The sequence below is a fragment of the Ruditapes philippinarum genome, unplaced genomic scaffold, assembly GCF_026571515.1.
Source record: "Ruditapes philippinarum isolate M1 unplaced genomic scaffold, ASM2657151v2 ctg1282_1_1_1_1, whole genome shotgun sequence".
Classification (NCBI taxonomy): Eukaryota; Metazoa; Mollusca; class Bivalvia; order Venerida; family Veneridae; genus Ruditapes; species Ruditapes philippinarum.
In genome coordinates, this window is record NW_026854582.1 from 69,015 (window position 1) to 86,780 (window position 17,766).

Genomic DNA, 17,766 nt, shown 5'->3' on the forward strand with positions numbered 1-17,766 from the left:
TGTCCCCGAATAATGCAATTACTCTTGATTAAGAAAATCTGTTGACCAAGGAAGATTGGAAATTAGAATATTCAACTTAAACACTTCAGGTATTTTTATTACTACCTAGCTATGATGCTATATTTAATCTTCTTCTATACCAATGTATTTCATACGTAAACATTTTAGTAAGATTAACTCTGCCGATTGCGTGGACATGGATTGTGATGCACTGAAGAAGGTTCTGTTGAAGGATTTGGACGGAAGTTTCTTAGGTCAAATTGGATCTGTGATTTCTGAATCTGAGTTTCAATGGGATGGAGAAGATAGGAGGAGAGGTGTGAATAATTCATAAATGAGCCTTGTCACGACAAAAGCAACATAGTGCGTTTGCGACCTGTATGGATCCGCGCAGTCTGATCAGGATCCATGCTGTTCGATTACAAACCCTATTACAAGAAGAGAAACTGATGGCGAACAGCATCGATCCTGATAAGACTGCGCAGATGCGCAGGCTGGCCTGGAACCATGCTGGTCGCAAACGCACTATGTTGGTTTTGTCATGGCACGGCTTAAATGTATTTGTAAGCGTGTCTTTCTGGTTATTATACCAATAGAAACACATTTGTTTTGTGCTATCTAGATGAGTGGTTCCTGTATAGTTTACACAACTTCCCTTTTATTTGCAAGTCGTAGGAAATTAAAATATCACAACTAATTATGTGTTACTAAATGTTTCATTCATGTAAAACAAATGGCATGCTAGTTCTAATAGTTCTAATCTAAAACAGGTCTTTATGACCAGCTTTACTTTGCCTGTTTCCTGGCGAAACTAATAAGAGATTTTTCACAACATTACAAGAAACACCAGTTTAGTCATTTATTTAAGCAAACGCATCAATCTATGTTTTTCGCTTTTGGTTTCCCGGTTTTAGCAAAAGTCGTAGTTAGACTTATTGTATAAGATCGAAAGAAGAAACATATATAGCGAATGAAAACAAACATTTGTCTTATGTTTTATCTGAAAAAAAGAGATTTTTTAAGCATATTTTTTTATTTAACCTGTTTACATGTTTGTAAAGTGATAAAATGATAAAGTTACCTAAAGTATTATGTTTATTTATTCCAAATGACTTTAGGCTTAGGTGACTATAGAATTCCAAATGCCGCTCTGATTGACGAGAATGGCGTAAAGGTTGAAGTTGATGACTTGGCACCGGCCGGACGAGGTAGTTTAATATTCCTAGAAACTATACTATAATGGACACTTTTTCTATTATTGTTATCTTTCTACAGCTGGTGTTTATTATAAAACAACATAAGGTAGTAAACAAAACAACATGCTCAGAAACATACATTTGAAAGGTCTCATCTGATTGTCAATTCATCAGGAAATATGTTTCATAATTTTATGATGACTAAACGATAGTTAAATTTGCCCTGATCTCTGCACCGTTTGCATCATGGTGAAAATGTGTCCTTTTGATTTTACTTTTTCCGCCTTTATTTTACAAAATCCACTTTATACTTGTTTATCAGATTAAGGTAATTTGTTTTTATTACACTATTTATATAATAATATTCAGCAATTAGTAAGTAACTCAACATATATGTTTTAATAATGATTATCCAATAAAAGTAATCTGTTTTTATTACACTATCTATACAATTACACTCGGCAATCATCAGCTCTATCACCACCTACTCCTATCAAATAAGAATTGCATGAATAGTTAGACTATAACTAAATCTGAAATCTTATATGCGTGTCAATTTAAAGTTGTTTACTTCTATATGTTAAATGGAATATTTTAGGGATTGTGCGCACTGATAGTTGTAAGCTGATAACGGTATCAAATAATGCAGCAGCGCATTATTGGTGCCCGAACCTGAACTACGAGATGATGTTGATAGAAAGCTTTGATGCGGACACGGAAACCAGACGTTTAGGACCAACTGCCTTCTTTAGTGGGAACTATGTTGACTTGATGAATGGCCCACAAGATCACGGCTGGTGCAATGGCTACACGTGTCTGAAGAGAATATCCACATTTATTGCAATGATTCTTGATCAAACTCCTGTTGGTAGGTTAATTTATACAAATTTAGATGACTTAAACATCTTTTCTAGTTTCTTGTCTGGATAAATGCCGTACTACGGTTTAGAAAATTGTTTTATTCGTTAATAAACCATATTGTTTTATTCTTGTATAGATGGATTAGGCGGTTTTAAACAAGTCCATGTTTTGAAGAAAAAAAAATGTCCATAAAACTTACGATTTTCTTTCCTTGAAAATGAAAAGCATTTTTATTTATGATCAGTATATACAAATTTGACTGTTATGTAATTGTAACCTCGGAGCAAAGCTCTTATTATAAACTTTCATTTCAGATATCTATTTTAGTAGTACCCAACCGGATCACATTCGCTTTGCCCTAATCCGAGCTGATCCTAGTAGGTGTGCAGTGGTAGGCCTGTACTATCTCAATCCGAATCGCATTGATGTGTACAAGAATACAGTTAGTAACAATGATTTAAGTAAGACTGATTACATTCTTCCTAAAAATGGAGAATACGACACTAATGGCAATTTTAAGCTGAAAAATGAGCAAGGAGTTAACTATAAACCAACTTGTTCTGATTTACATGGCGCTAACTACATAGACAGAGAAGCACATGTTATCTATTTTGTTGTGAAAGGTGGTACGAATACTATCCATCTTAAACGAGCAGATGTCATTGTAGTGGCGATGGGCTTTCCGGCGATTAAGATGGAGGACTTTTTCAAGGATGATCTTATAGTTAATAATATAGCAGCCTTATTGGGTATTCCTATTGAAAAAATACGTGTTCTTGATGTTGTATCTGAAAGCAGTGTAGTAAGGCGGCGACGATCAACTGAAGAAGGAGGAATCACTGTAACGTTTGAAATAGGAGACGAGCCCACTGACAGTAAGCTTATGTTTTAATAAATATGTTTTATCGTTACAACATATTTTAGAATATTATTGAAATTTAGTTCAATGTAATTGGTAGTTTTGCTGACCCTGCTTTCTCTTTTTAAACACTAGCAAGAAATACCTTAATAAGTTTACCATGAAAATGTTCTTTTCTTTATACATGCATTTCGTATATTATTTTTATAATTTATAAACCCGGTCAAAAACTAAGTAGGGTTGCAGTGACTGGTAGTGGAAATTAAATCCAACAATTTCCGACCGGTTTTCAAGTGTTACCTCTATAAGTGAGTACGATTATAAAGTGTGAGAAATGATTAACTCGAAATGCAAAGGCATTTTACTAAAGACATCAGTATAATTTTGGTGTCTGTATTGGATGTGACTTTACAAGTGATCTTCCAAATTAAAAGTTTAATCCAACTAAGGTAGGGTCAGCAAGTTGTAAGGAAATACTGGTGAATTACACTCACTTATTTGGAAATAAAGTTGAAGGATGATAAAAAATGGATGTGTTTTCATTATGAAAACTGTTTCAGAACAACTTCAGCGCATCATTATCATCATCATCATCATCTTCATCATCATCATCATTATTATTATCACCATTTAAAAAGTAATTTCTTTTTTTCTAAATAGATGTAGACTCGCAAGGTTGAGTATAAATGTGTTGTTTCTAAATATTTTGCACTGCAATATATGAGCATGAACGACACAATTATGCATGAATATAAGTGTTGTATTTAAAATAAATGTTGTATTTAAAATAAAGTACCACTCAATTTATATCAAACACGCCAGAAACGATTATTTTTAAAGGCACTTACCTATGCATTTAGCTTATATACGGCCGATAGTTTTATTCGTCCATGTCTGAGACTTGTACACTTAAGTACTAATTGCTTAAAGTATATTAAACACACCAGGACCGGTAAAATTTTGATGGAACTTACCTATGCATCTAGCTAACATCTGGTCGGTTGTTTTAGTCTTCCATGTCTGAAACTTTGCACATATGACTTCCTGTGGTTTCTATGGACCATTTCAGTTAATGACATGAAAAGCTGTCATTTGCTTTGTGCATAAAAACACATATGCAACTCGACTTTATTGTATCCATTTGAAATTGTATTTTTGAAAATTAAATACTTGTAAACCCCCCCAAAAAGGCGATAGAAGCTATAATGGTATTTTGTTGATAAATCTGATAAATAATTCACTTATTATATAAAACCTTGTAGTATCAAATAAATTAAGATTTTACCATTAAAATTTTTGGTATACTTAAATTGTGTTATTACAAAACATGTGACACATCTTAGAGTTAACACAATATTTCGAATTGGTACTAAGAATAGGTATCTATTAGTATCTTATTAATAATACAATGTACATTAAATTGTGTTTACTTAAAACCTGAAAGGTTGCAGGGTTGCATTTGCTTAGTTGTTCCTTTAACATAGGATCTAGTGACATATTTTCTTTGAATAGAGTTTAACTTGCATGATTTCTTTACAAGACTTGCATGAGTTCTTATACAAAAGAGTAACTAGCATAATTATAGCAATGTGTTGTTTACAGTTGTCGATGATGCTGGTTGTACACTAAAATGTGATCATTGTTGTTTTCTATGGAAAGCCATTACGTACTGTCCTCTCAAATGATTATTTATTTCTTTTATTTTGTACATGCATTATGTTTATCATAATAAAAACTTAATTTTACATTGTTATGCTTATACGTTATTATATTGTACGCACAATAATTTTATTGTTGTTTTCTATAACAAAAAGAAAGGTCGTGAAGACGTCCTTTTGTTTGCAATTACTTTAAGGTTTCATTGACTGTGTTTGATAGTACAACCATATTCATGTTTTATTTTTTTCAAAGTTTCAAGCAAGCTGATTCATTTAAATTACTTTATGCATTTGCAAATGAATTTCCCATTTATTAGAAATTATAATTAAGTGTTAATAGCTAAGTGCAAATGTTGAAGTTAAACAGGCTTATAGTGTGACGAAATGTAAACTTCCTATATTGACCTTTTCCCACCAAATTTTACTTACGTATAACCTTTAATCTGTTGGAATTGTGAAATATACTTACCCTGCTTTAATTGTCTAACATGTCAGTTTTGTTGTGAAAGTTACGCAAGGTTATAAACAGTATAGACCTTTGTCAGACTGTACGTATTTGCAAACTGGCTAAGCTGTATACTTGCAAAGACTGATCTCTTACGGTATCAGCATGTTAAGGGTTAAATAAATGTCTTCTTACCTTAAAATGCATTTCTTTTTTATACTTTATTCCAAGCTAAATATTTTCTTTAAACGGTACGTTTTGACAGTGCAATCTATTTTTTTTCTAATATTTTATCTCCTTTTTAGCTCGACTTTTCTATGAAAAGGGGAGCTATCCTACTCGCCCCGGCGTCGGCGTCGGCGTCGGCGTCACACCTTGGTTAAGTTTTTCGTACCACCCCACTTTATTTCAGAAGTATTACAAGTTTGGCTTTGAAACTTACCATACTTGTTCACCATCATAACCTCCATCTACAGACAAGAGTACATAACTCTGTCAAGGTTTTTGACAGAATTATGGCCCTTTTTTGACTTAGAAAGTGTATTGAGCTTGGTTAAGTTTTTTGTACCACCTCACTTTATTTCAAAACCATTGGAGGTATTGCTTTGAAACTGACCATACTTGTTTACCATCACGACCTTCATCAACAGACAAGAGGACATAACTCTGTCAAGGTTTTTGACAGAATTATGCCCCTTTTTGACTTAGAAAATACATTGAATATGGGTAAAATCCACTTATTGCCTTAACCCTTTGAGATATTGCTTGAAACTTTTTAATGCTATTTCACATCATTACCCCCATCTGTACGCAAGAGAAGGTAACTCTGTCAAGGATTTGTTTTAAAAATTAAGGCCTTTTATCGACTTAGAATCTTGGTTAAGTTTTTAGTACCAGTCCACTTTTTGACTGAACTGTTTGAGATATTAATTTGAAAGTTGGAATACTTGTTTACAATCATGATTCCCAAACATGTCCAGGAGAAGGTAATTCTGTCAAAGATTTTATTTGAATTATGGCCCTTAACTGTCAATGTTTTGTATTATAGGCAAGCACTAAAAAACTTAAAAAATCTAAAAAAATTCATTCCTATCCACTTGTTCACTTTACCATAAATTATGTCATATAAACATTGCTGTAATATTCAAGGGTATCAAACAACTAGTTCACTTTAAAAATACAGAGATTCTTGTATTGCCTTTTACTGCAAAAACTTTTTTTATTGGCAAGCAATAAAAAAGTCGAGCGCGCTGTCTTACGGACAGCTCTTGTTACTTTTCGATCTCTATTGATTAATTTAAAGTTACAAATATATAAATGATTAAGTGGTTGAAAATTCATTAAAATGTTTAGAATTGTGTTTTCATTTTTGCAATGGGTAATAAATATGGGTTGTTATGACTTTTCTTTCTTTAAATAGCTGTAGAGGACGATACAGAAGATGTTTCTGATCATGCTGCGACGCTTATGAACGCCTGCCAGACCGCTTCCATTGGAGATTCTCTTAGTATGTATTTAGTCTTAATTTCTATTTAAGATAAGTGTTTCATATTATATAACAAGTTTAAAAGATGATATTTTTATAAAGGCGTGTAAATTCTTTGCTTTCAACCTTTTGCAATAGAATTAATAACATTCATTATAGACTTATTTTTTTATTAAAAAATATACTTTATACTATTCATCATGGATTCTTCATTATATAATTATATAAACGAATAGTGATGACGGCGAATTGATTAGTTTTGTCGAAATGCTTATCTGAAGGCATCAATTACTAGGCTTAATACATATTACCCTTAGGGTGATATATAATTTTTTCCCAGGAGCCTAAATGCTGTCGCAATAAGATTTGCTGTAAATACTTCCTAAAGTAGTTGATTTCATTCTTGGTGTTCGGTATGCTCAACTACATTTTATCATGTTTTTTTTCCAGATGTACAAACGGAGTGTGACGAGATTGTTTATGGTGACATAACATACAAACCCACACCACCTGCAGAACTGAGGTTCTATGAGGAAATCAGTCCACAACACGAGGGAGTGCCGTTTTCTGTACAGCCTAAGATAAGAGCATTTGACAAAGATGTGCGTGTCTTTCTGCTTAAAGTGTTTTATATGTGTGGGGGTTGCCGACTTTTTATCTTATTTCAGTTTATCATACAAATCTATTTAAAGAAATGTCAAACCTATCACTTGTCAAGACCAAAAGATATTAAAATTTCGGGTAAAATTAAATGGAAGAGTGCAGCTACTAAACCATCGGATGTTTCAACTGTGCATCTTAACTGAAACAGAACAGATGTAAATTGGCAAATTCTTCTCCAATACATTTCTTTTGTTAAATTATGTTTCCTATACATAATGTACATGGTAAAATATTTGATAGCTTTCTAGAATAACAAATCGATAAAAGATATTTTAATGTTATCATTATTCAATTGCAGGGGAATTTCGTTGAACACTTGGGAATAGAAGACAGTCCGTGGGAGATAACTGCAACTCTCAGATCATGCTCCCCGGCGTGTGGTCATGCTAACGCCGTCCTAACCGGAACACTTACCGTACCGTCATCAAACGGATATTTCAATTTCACTGATCTTCAAATATCACATAAAGGGGATGGTTATATAATTGATTTTGCAATATCTTCTCCAGCGAGTAAGTAATAAGATTATCATATGAAGAACTGTGTTACTACTTAGATATTAAGAATTATTTTATGTGGCATTTTTCTGTTATCATGTAATATTTTAAGTTTATACTCAAAATGTAAGTACACGTTGAATAGAATGATTTTGCATACTTAATTTCCCGTTTAAAACTATTGCGCTGAGAAGTTTCAAACATTAAGCCTCTTCATTAAACTAATCGTGTTAATTACTTGTATGAACATTTGAAGTTCGATTCTTAGTTCAGCAAAATTACGTATTTCAGACACCAATTTAACTGTGGAAAGTGTGCCCTTCTCCGTTGATGGACTTCCTATGACAGCTGGTGTATATTCCATGACAAGTGGTGATATACCGCAGGATTCCGTCTTCGCTTTAACCTTGGACCTTCGAGATAGTTCCACCAACATTGCTATCCCTGACATCACATGGAGGGTATGATTTGTATATGTGTTTAAATTGTACTTTAATGTCCTAATATGATACATAACATGCTACTGATTCTGAAATCTGACGTTGTGGTTCTTTTTAACTTTAAATTAAGCTTTGATTAATCAATGTCAGGTAAAAATGTAAATATCAAAGAAAATGATACACAACTGCAGCGTTCTTAGTTATGAATTAAAATTACATAAACATTTCAATATCATTTATGAAAAGTCAAATTGAAATTGAAATTCACAACATTTTAAAACATGTTATCCAAATCATCCACTACATTTCTGAATTTTACAAATATTTCATCAGACGTTTGCATAACAATTATAAACCTTTTTTTACACCTATAGGACCATACTGCTTTTGATGCAACCTGTAATCTTGTAGTAGAATCTCAAACGGGCCAACTCTCAGGGACACTGAGTAAAACATTTGACAGTGCAACAGGAAGAGCAACATTTGATGATCTTGTTTTCTCGGGATATGGTCTGATCCATGTATCCTGCCATATTGTGTCATGTAAGCTAATCATTTGTGGCCGCTTTGAATAATCAATTTCTATTAAAGTTTTTCTTGTAAAAGAGTGTAGCTTTTTTCAGAATTAAGCTTCGTTTCCTGCAGTTTTCTGTTTTGTTGCTATATACATGTATGTACAACCTGTTCCAAAAAGATCTGAATCATAAAAACATAAAGAACATTGCAAAATAGACTGTTTGTTGAAATGTTGTACTTCATGCCTTTAGCTACATTTACTGAGACAGCATAAATACTATTTCTTTTATTTATTTTTTCTTAATATTTAATCATCTTTATCATTCAGATTGCTATGTAATACCTTATAATAAACAAATTCGTTATGTTAACTTTCATTATAAATGTTTACCTTTATTAAACATAAATAGCTAGTTCAATATACATATTGCTCTTTTGTATTAATATATATATTGCCACTTGATTTCCACAGCTCCTATTCCTGTAGAGTATGACTTCTACTCATTCCACCAAGTGTTTGTCCTCGGTGCTGATCAGGCTGGTATAGAATACGAAGCCTCTGAGAATATTGTGGTTAAATATAATCTTGACTATGACAAAACCCTTCCAACTACGGTCGCAGCTACTCAGCTCTTGCAAGCAACTGTTGAGGTCTTCACTATGACATATACAGGCATTGTTATCAGAACAGCATCAATAAGCAAAGGTAGTATTTGAGTTTAAGATATTTTTAATTGAATTATATTATAGCTGGTTTTTTTTGTGATATTTATACATGCACCAGCTCAGTCAATATGTCATAAAGGAAATAGTAGAAGTCTACCTGTTGAAAAGAATTATAATATTTTTTGTACATTTATAGTAAGAATCGATGGCATTGTGTAGGTTTAAGTTAAATTCACACTTAAGACAATATGTGTAAGACAACGACATGAATAAACAATAAGATCGTACATTTTTTAAAATTTTATCAACGTACCTGTATTCTAGTATTTCTAGTAAAAATATATTTATAACTTGATAATTAAAAGCTGATAGTCTTTTAAACCACCACTTCCTGGTCTAACCAGTTCTTGAGTCGTGACAAGAGGAAACATTGACGTTGCCCAAGTAGGGATGGGACCAGAGATATCAAGGTAAAGCGGCGGTAACCACTAGATTTCTGTTTCCTTGAAAAACTATTTTATTTTTAATTATTGTTACAGGTAGTATTATCATATCGTTCACAATCGAGGGAAAAGCTGTAAATATAACTACTACAAAAGAAGAACTATGTGCCGAGTTATCATCTGGATTTGAAGTCACTGTTGCTGGATCGACCTTAACTTTAGATGGTTACATGAAAGTAGACGGTGTAGACTATTACGCCACTTGTGGGAAAAAGGTAAAACATGAGCCGTGTCATGACAAAACCAACATATTGCGTTTGCGACCAGCATGGATCCAGACCAGCCTGCGCATTCGCGCAGTCTGATCAGGATCCATGCTGTTCGCTATCAGTTTCTCTATTTGTAATAGGGTTGGCTGGTCTGGATTCATGCTGGTCGCAAACCCATTATGTTGGTTTTGTCATGACACGGCTCAGGTCATGTATCTTTAACTGTAAACAGACTAGAAAGCGCATCTTGCATGAACGTAATGAGATAAATATGCACGACATATATTCTAGAGAGACATTTATTTGTCTTACATATGAGGTGTTAAATAATCATAAATAATTTCAACCAAAATAAATTATTAAAAAAAAATATTTGGACTTAATCTGTATTAAATGAGCTCAAAACTTATGTATGTATAATTTAAAGGTCTCCAGGTAACTCAAAATATTGTTTGCCATGTCTAACTTCATCAAAAGCTATTGAGTCAAAAGCAACTTTCCAAAACACATAGAAAAAAAACTTGTTAACACCTTTGAATTTGCAGTTCTAACGAGATTTCAATTCAAAGTAAAACCAAGTTTGCAAGTTTTAGAAACATATCTAAATCAAATAAGAATATGGATGGTATTTGGGGTAGCAACATTACCAGATACATAGATCAAAGAAACTCCTGATCATTTGCCAAAGATTATTCTTACAGTATGTAAAGAATTATATAAAAGGTAGTTATAACATTCTTTCAAGTGAACAATAAAATTAATGTTATTTTCACATATATTCAGAATACTTCATTACAATATAAATATTTATCCAATTCCAGGACGATGATGATGACGGCTTACACCCAGCTTATATCGCTCTAATAGTTGTACTGTGTCTGATTGTTATTGGTATTGTTGTGTTTGTGCTTGTTTGGAGGTTCAAGATCAGACCAAAATCAAAGACACATGGTAATTTCTTTGAACGTCATTTCAGTTATTTGTTGCTATACTTGATTCATGAAGCGAAATTATGCTTGCAAAATATTTACATTAAAATTAACTTTTACTTAATGCATCTAAACGTTGAGCTTAAATCCATATTTCATATCTCCTAAACAAGACACTATGTATAATATGCATTTTATATATAAAGAAAAGGGACTATAGAATAGCTCAAATTTACGATGGCCTGGGTAATGATTATTAAAGGTTTTTTTAAGTTGCTTTGGAGCGTAAAAAGTATATTTTAAATATGAACTTTAAAAGATTTGGAAATTTGGTTGATATCACTTGATAATCAATTGACTGTTTTGAACTTTAAATATATTAGCCAGTCTGTTCTATTGACTTTTTTGTTATAATGAACACTCCCTCACTGTCAGGGAAATAAATGGTTAGCTTCGGTCCCTTTTTTATATTAATAAGTTGGACATCTTTTTACATAACGGTATTTGACGGGCTCTGTTGTAGGAATTCGACGTTTTACAGTCAACGAATACCCGGGTAATGTTTATTGGAGTGTAGCTTTTAAGAAATTAGCCTCTTCAGCGTGTTCTGTCACTAGTTCCTGAAACGGAATTCTATCTATATCACAATTCTAATTCAATCTTTACCTACATACGTTGTTATACATGATGTTGAGTTGTTCTGTATTGCAAACTATTCAGCATTAATATATGAATTGAATAACAACAAAAGTCCATATTTAATTATTGATGTAAAATCAACTACATGTACATCAATTAAAATCATGAAATACGTGTTAATAATGTTTAGGAATATTAGGTTTTTTTTAATCTTGCTAACCAAGATAAAAACTGTCATAGAAATTTATGTTTACGTTTCTTACTCATACTATTTTGATACTTTTGTCTAAATCCTACTTCTTCTATGTTTAAGTTATCCAAATTTTGGTAAAGTGCAGTATAATCATAATGAATCAATTTTCCCATTACGAGTTATGAAAAACATTAGCGTCTTTTAACTGAAGCATTGATTTCTATAATATCATAACATTCAATATAATTATGCACAGTAGCAAACTATAAATCATTTTTTACAGAAGAGAATCGCGAAATGTGAAATATTTCATTACTTTTGTTGAAGTATTTAAAATATTTTAAACTCATCTGAAGATTCATACTTAATCCGTCCAATTGATCAGTTTAAGTATGTTACATCAAAATTTTAAATCAACTAACAATTCTGCAAACAAGAGCTTTGTAGTTAGTTTGTGCAAATGTCACAACTGTGTCACCGATATGTAACAAAAAGTTGTCGGTTACATAAGTGTTGGTTCTCAGTTTTGAAAAAAAAATAATTTGCTTTTAACTCATTGTCTGTTGCCTCAACAATAACTAACACTTTATTTAAATTGACTTTCATGAGTCAAAGATATATTAATTTTCATGTTGTAGTTTAGTTTCACTAATGCTTTAAGTAACTAACATTCATCATTGTCAGATAATTTTTGACGGAGTAAATCGTCCTCAGTTGTCAGTTTTCTTTCTTTATTTAAGTAATTCATAAGTTAGCAATGTCCTTGAAATTATTATTTCAATAGTGCTTAAATGGCTATATTAAATATCTTATTTATCCAAACTAAAACAAGTAATTGAAAATGATCACTGTTATGCTCTCTTCATTTTGCATATTATGTAAACTGCAGTTAGCATTAAGTGCTTAGTAATTTTTGAAGTTAAGGGACAATTATTTAACATTTGTTGAACCAACTTCTGACATTGTATGCCTTATAAATAATTTGATAAATTCATAGATTTTTCTTTCGAAATTTAAGTTTTACATTTATTATAAGCCTTCAGGATACGGACTATTTATTCTTAAAAAATAATTTTATTTGCTATAGTTTTATATAATTTCCGTATGATTTCGTAACATAAAAACTTGTTTGTTCTAACATTGCACTTTCTATCTATATATTTTACACGGTAGCTTTTATATTCGAGTGTAATGTATTTTAAGTATCGTACTAACTTATTTAGTTTGTTTACATTTGTAGGTATCAATGATACTAGTAGTGAAACTGCTAACAGAGGAGGATTCTACTATATAGGTTAACCATCGCACCTGTTAAATTGTCACCTTTCAATGTCGTATCAATTACCTTGTCAATGCATGCTAGTCTAGATCCTTGACCTTACAAATTTCCTTTTGACTCCAAACTATTAATGTGGAACAGGATTTTATCCTAGAAAATTGAGCTTGAAGCAGAATATGTTTTATTATTTCCCCTTAAGTTTTTCATAAATTCGTGCCAAGACATGTAGATAACAGGACTCGTTTGCTAAATTGCGCCATTTCACGGATAAACATATTACATAATTTCTGATTATGATAATCTTTAATGATCGAAAATGACTGAAATATATAATAATTGTTATAATTTGGCATTTTTGCTGTCCGCTATATTAAACAGATTCTATATCAACATACTAAAATCAATTCATAAAGAATATAAATAGATGATAGTTATTCTCTTTACTTGTGGTATAAATAATAAAATTCTATTATTCTCTGTAACATGCCGAGTAAAACCTACCTGCTAGTTTTACTTTGATATCATTTATTCCAAAATAAATACGTTCTTATACTGTACTTTATTGTAATTTGGTTATACTTCTCGAGCATTCATAAAAACTCCACATTTACATGAGTATTTAGATATGTATCTTCTTCAGGATAACCGTTTTATCAAATGGTGATGCTTATGCCTGTCTTTTTAAACGCTTTGCTATATATTGGACAGTAAATTGTTTCTTTTTTTACCTGCATGCATGCCTTTATTGTACAAGTATAGGATTAAAGAATGAAGACCTGTATTTCCTACGGCTAGAGATAGAGAACTATTAAAACAATGAGGTTGAGTGTCTCCTTTCAGTCTGATAAGTCCAGTTTTCAATCCATAGACATCATTTTCAATCTGATGCACTATTATTACTTTGCTTTACTTTAAATCTTATTATAACTTTCAATATATGATGAGGAAACTATATTCTTTGCTTAGTCCAAAAAAGCTGTAAAATTAAATATTTGATGGCATTGTCGTACAATTAAAGCTAACGCAAGTTGATGATACATTTATCTGAGTATTTTGATAAGAATAGTATTTTCTATGCAACGATAAGCACAACTAACTTTTGATATAACAATGAAATACAGGCGCATGGTTCTTGTAGACGTACAAAGAACTTTCTCTCTTGTTTCAACTAAATCTGATGTCGTTAAATTCTGCAATGTCTTATTACAAATTTGTATAATTATACATCAATTATTATTTTTACTTGGAAAACTGCATTACCAATGCTATTTATCTTAAGTAATTAGTATTTTAATACATTTGAATATTCAACATGCCGCTTTAATATAGTTTATTTTGTTCAAAATAGTATGTAGTTATACCAGCAAGTGCATGTTTATCCATATATTGTGTTTTAATATTTTATTTACTTCATCGAAATAATTTATATAGATTTTGTGAAATCAGCGACATAAACCATATACACGTATACAGCATGATTTAGTGCCCATAAGATTAAAAATAAGATTAATAAGATTAAGATTTTGGAGTAGTTTCATTACTAATTTTGCGCGTTTTTTTTTAATTATAGTGGCATTTTTGTTTATGTTCGATCTATGATTTGTTTGCGAAATATATTTTCAAGTCATATTAGAGTAGATCTACTTAACTAATTAAAATGCAATTATTTTATGCAAGGACACAATTTTTATTTTTTGTTTGACATTTTAGATAACGGAAGAACGGTGTTCTTAGGCGCTCCCAACCAGAAAGTTCAAGACATCCTGTACAAGCAGAAGGCTGACGCTGAGTTCCGATCAAATAGTTCTGCACCTATAACAACGCTGTATGACGAGATCCCAGGGAAATTCAGTATCCGCAGTTCTCCTCTGCCACCAAAGCAGGACGAAGACGGTGCCAGGGGGCTTACACCTACCGATCTATAAAGCCGCTTCTGGGCGCCCGCAATTTTAACATCTGACATAAGAACAAACTATTGAATAAACTAACTAATGCTTATTTTGAGATAAAAGTATGTTTATAAATTGAATTGATGTGTGATAAAATATTTATAAATAGATTGTGCTTCAAATTATTTAAGAAAGAACTTCAAAAGCGGGCAAATTGATGATTTCTTTATCTTTACTTTTAAGAACATAAGAACATAAGAACTTAAGAACATGACTATCAACGAGAATCGTTACATGTATGTTTCCAACATTTTAATTTTTTTAGGACAAATTATTTGTTTATATACTTATAAGTGACAGACTGTAAAGATAACAATCAAAATGATTTTTTATCAAAATATGTTTATACGGAACTAGCTTCCTTCTTTTAATACGTGCATAAACTATTCTTACAGATTGGGAAGAATTGTTTTTTACTTTAAGAAAAAACTTTTTTATTAGCTCTTAAATATCGAAAATATATTATTTGCATTTTTGCCATTATAATGAAAATGGCTTTTTGTCTAGATTAAGGAAAATAATGTTGTTTAAGACAAATCATTTTAGAATCTGTATTGACAACGTTGAAAAATCAATTCTAATCCTAAGAACATGTTTTCCTGTTAATATGTTTGCTTTATTTCTGTCTGTGCCTTATATAAATCGTTTTGTACTGATATATGTACATCTTAGTGAGACTTTAAACAGTGCCATATCACTACTAATGTTATGCATATCATATATTCACGTTTGACAGTTCAAATTCAATCCAATCATCATTTTATTTTTCCGCGTTTTGAAAAGTATTGTAGGTAAACTTAAAAACAAGGACCTTTGTTCACATAGGTATATTCAGGACATGATAAAATAAAAACGGTTATATCAATATAAGTTTTAAAAGATATAATTTAAGTAGGGGTGAATTTTAAAATCGAAAAAAACAATTGAATTCAGTAATTAATTTTAATAAAAGAATGAAAGCGGAGTGATTTCTTCCCCGTAATTCTACATTCACATGTAACTTTAACTTCAGTTTGCATCAAGTATTAAAAATAGGAATTGCAGTATGAAAATTTATGAAAATACTAATAAAAGAAATTTTACGTCAACCGATCTTTCTTTATGCATCTTTGTGAACATAAGCTATTTTTTTTTTGTACATAAAGAACATCAATGAAATTATAACATTTAAAATGAGGAAGTTTTGTATTTTTCACAAATGAAATGTATTTTTGGTTAACATATATTATTACGTGTTAGTTTTCTTTCCTTTCCTTGCCAGCAGCCATTGTTTTTCTAGATTTTTATATCAAAGTTATTTGTATTTTTATCTTTTTATTATAGTATACAAACTTTTTATCATAATATACAAAATATATAAATGCATTTGAATTTTTAATGTCAACCAAAAGTCAAGTTCAAATTACAGATTTCAATACAAAGGTTTTCGTTTCAAATCAAAAGCTTACAAAAATAGCTGTAATAAAAAAGCCGCTACCTTTAGCAACATTAGGGCCTTGATTAGGCTTTCATTTTTAAAACATTAGATTGGATGAAAACTACAATACAGCAGAAAATGTGTTACTGCATTTCATATCTTTCATGTTTAAATAAGACTTTCAATAAGGAAATACGCCTGAATGAAATGAAATCTACTAGTTTTGTACAAAAGAAATGCATGTCTATTATGCGTCCCCTTCTGTAAATACATGTATTGTTTACAAAAAAAGTATTTCAAATTATTTGGTATGATGAACTAATTTTAAAATGATCTATACATTGAAATACTGCTCAAAATCATTATCTTGTTGACAGGCATAAAGTGTCTTGAATATTTTTTTTCTGACTGCTTGGCAGGGAGCTATCGAATAGTTGTATAGTTATATTTGTAGCATATCTGTGATATACAGAATATTCTCCGTCAAAGACTGTGTATTTTTAACAATAAGTGGGATATCTTATTTCATTCAGTCAAAAAGGGGTTTATACTAAATATCAAAAAGGGAATACTAATGTTTATATCCATTACTACCAAAGTCTTTGTCGGAGAATATCTAATTGTTTTGTTTTTATGTTGTTTTATATATTAATCATTTATCGTTAATTTTTAGCACAAGTTTCTAATAATGAATGATAAGGTACTGTACTATATACGAAAGCTCAGTGTTAAAAAACGGCATAATTCTTAGAATGGGCGTCGTCTATAACTCGAATAAAAATTGTAACATTTATTATAGATCAAAATAAGAAAGAAATTATTGTGTTTAGACCTTGTCTGTTCAATTTAAAATAGTTCAACATACTTCGAGCTTAAGAGGAGTGTTAATAAAATTGCAAATTAATGAAACGACATGTAAAATGGTAGCAAAATCATTAAATAGTTATCATCAAATTTATTATTACACGTTTGCATCGATTTGACTTGTTTATTAGTATCTTCGATTTTTTTGCCAATATTTCCGTATTTTCTGTGTGCTAAGACGATATACAAGTATTTAAAACAAATTATAATAAAGAAGTAAAATTTTGATTGATATAGGGCATCCTTGACAAGACTTTAAACATTTTACTGGCATTTCCGTCCAATGATTTTGTTGAAACTGTGACTTTTTTCCGTCCAATGATTTTGTTGAAACTGTGATTTTTTCCGTTCAATGGTTTTGTTGAAACTGTGATCATTTTCCGTCCAGTGAAGATTTGTGATATTGTTTTTTTACATTTGTTACACCATTTATATCATCGTTGTGTTTTGTATCTTTCTTCCGTACTAATGTGTATATTCAAGTATTCTTGTTCAAA

General features: G+C 31.1%; 1 protein-coding gene across 5 annotated transcripts in view; it reads left to right on the top strand.

Moving 5' to 3' along the window:
• The window catches only part of LOC132740513 (fibrocystin-L-like), an 83,649-nt gene extending 67,985 nt beyond the window's left edge, over window positions 1-15,664 (top strand). For 3 of the 5 annotated variants that reach the window (XM_060728429.1, XM_060728428.1, XM_060728430.1), the window contains exons 54-68: window positions 169-317; window positions 1,119-1,208; window positions 1,795-2,064; window positions 2,372-2,932; window positions 6,440-6,526; window positions 6,956-7,107; window positions 7,467-7,680; window positions 7,957-8,126; window positions 8,480-8,648; window positions 9,094-9,327; window positions 9,827-10,005; window positions 10,821-10,950; window positions 11,452-11,484; window positions 13,001-13,054; window positions 14,750-15,664. In XM_060728429.1, coding sequence (XP_060584412.1) covers window positions 169-317; window positions 1,119-1,208; window positions 1,795-2,064; window positions 2,372-2,932; window positions 6,440-6,526; window positions 6,956-7,107; window positions 7,467-7,680; window positions 7,957-8,126; window positions 8,480-8,648; window positions 9,094-9,327; window positions 9,827-10,005; window positions 10,821-10,950; window positions 11,452-11,484; window positions 13,001-13,054; window positions 14,750-14,964 — 2,707 coding nt within the window. In that variant the 3' untranslated portion in view covers window positions 14,965-15,664. The remainder of the gene's footprint in view (window positions 1-168; window positions 318-1,118; window positions 1,209-1,794; window positions 2,065-2,371; window positions 2,933-6,439; window positions 6,527-6,955; window positions 7,108-7,466; window positions 7,681-7,956; window positions 8,127-8,479; window positions 8,649-9,093; window positions 9,328-9,826; window positions 10,006-10,820; window positions 10,951-11,451; window positions 11,485-13,000; window positions 13,055-14,749) is intronic. The other 2 variants (XM_060728432.1, XM_060728431.1) reach the window with 2 other exon arrangements.
• The last annotated feature ends 2,102 nt before the right edge of the window (window positions 15,665-17,766 follow it).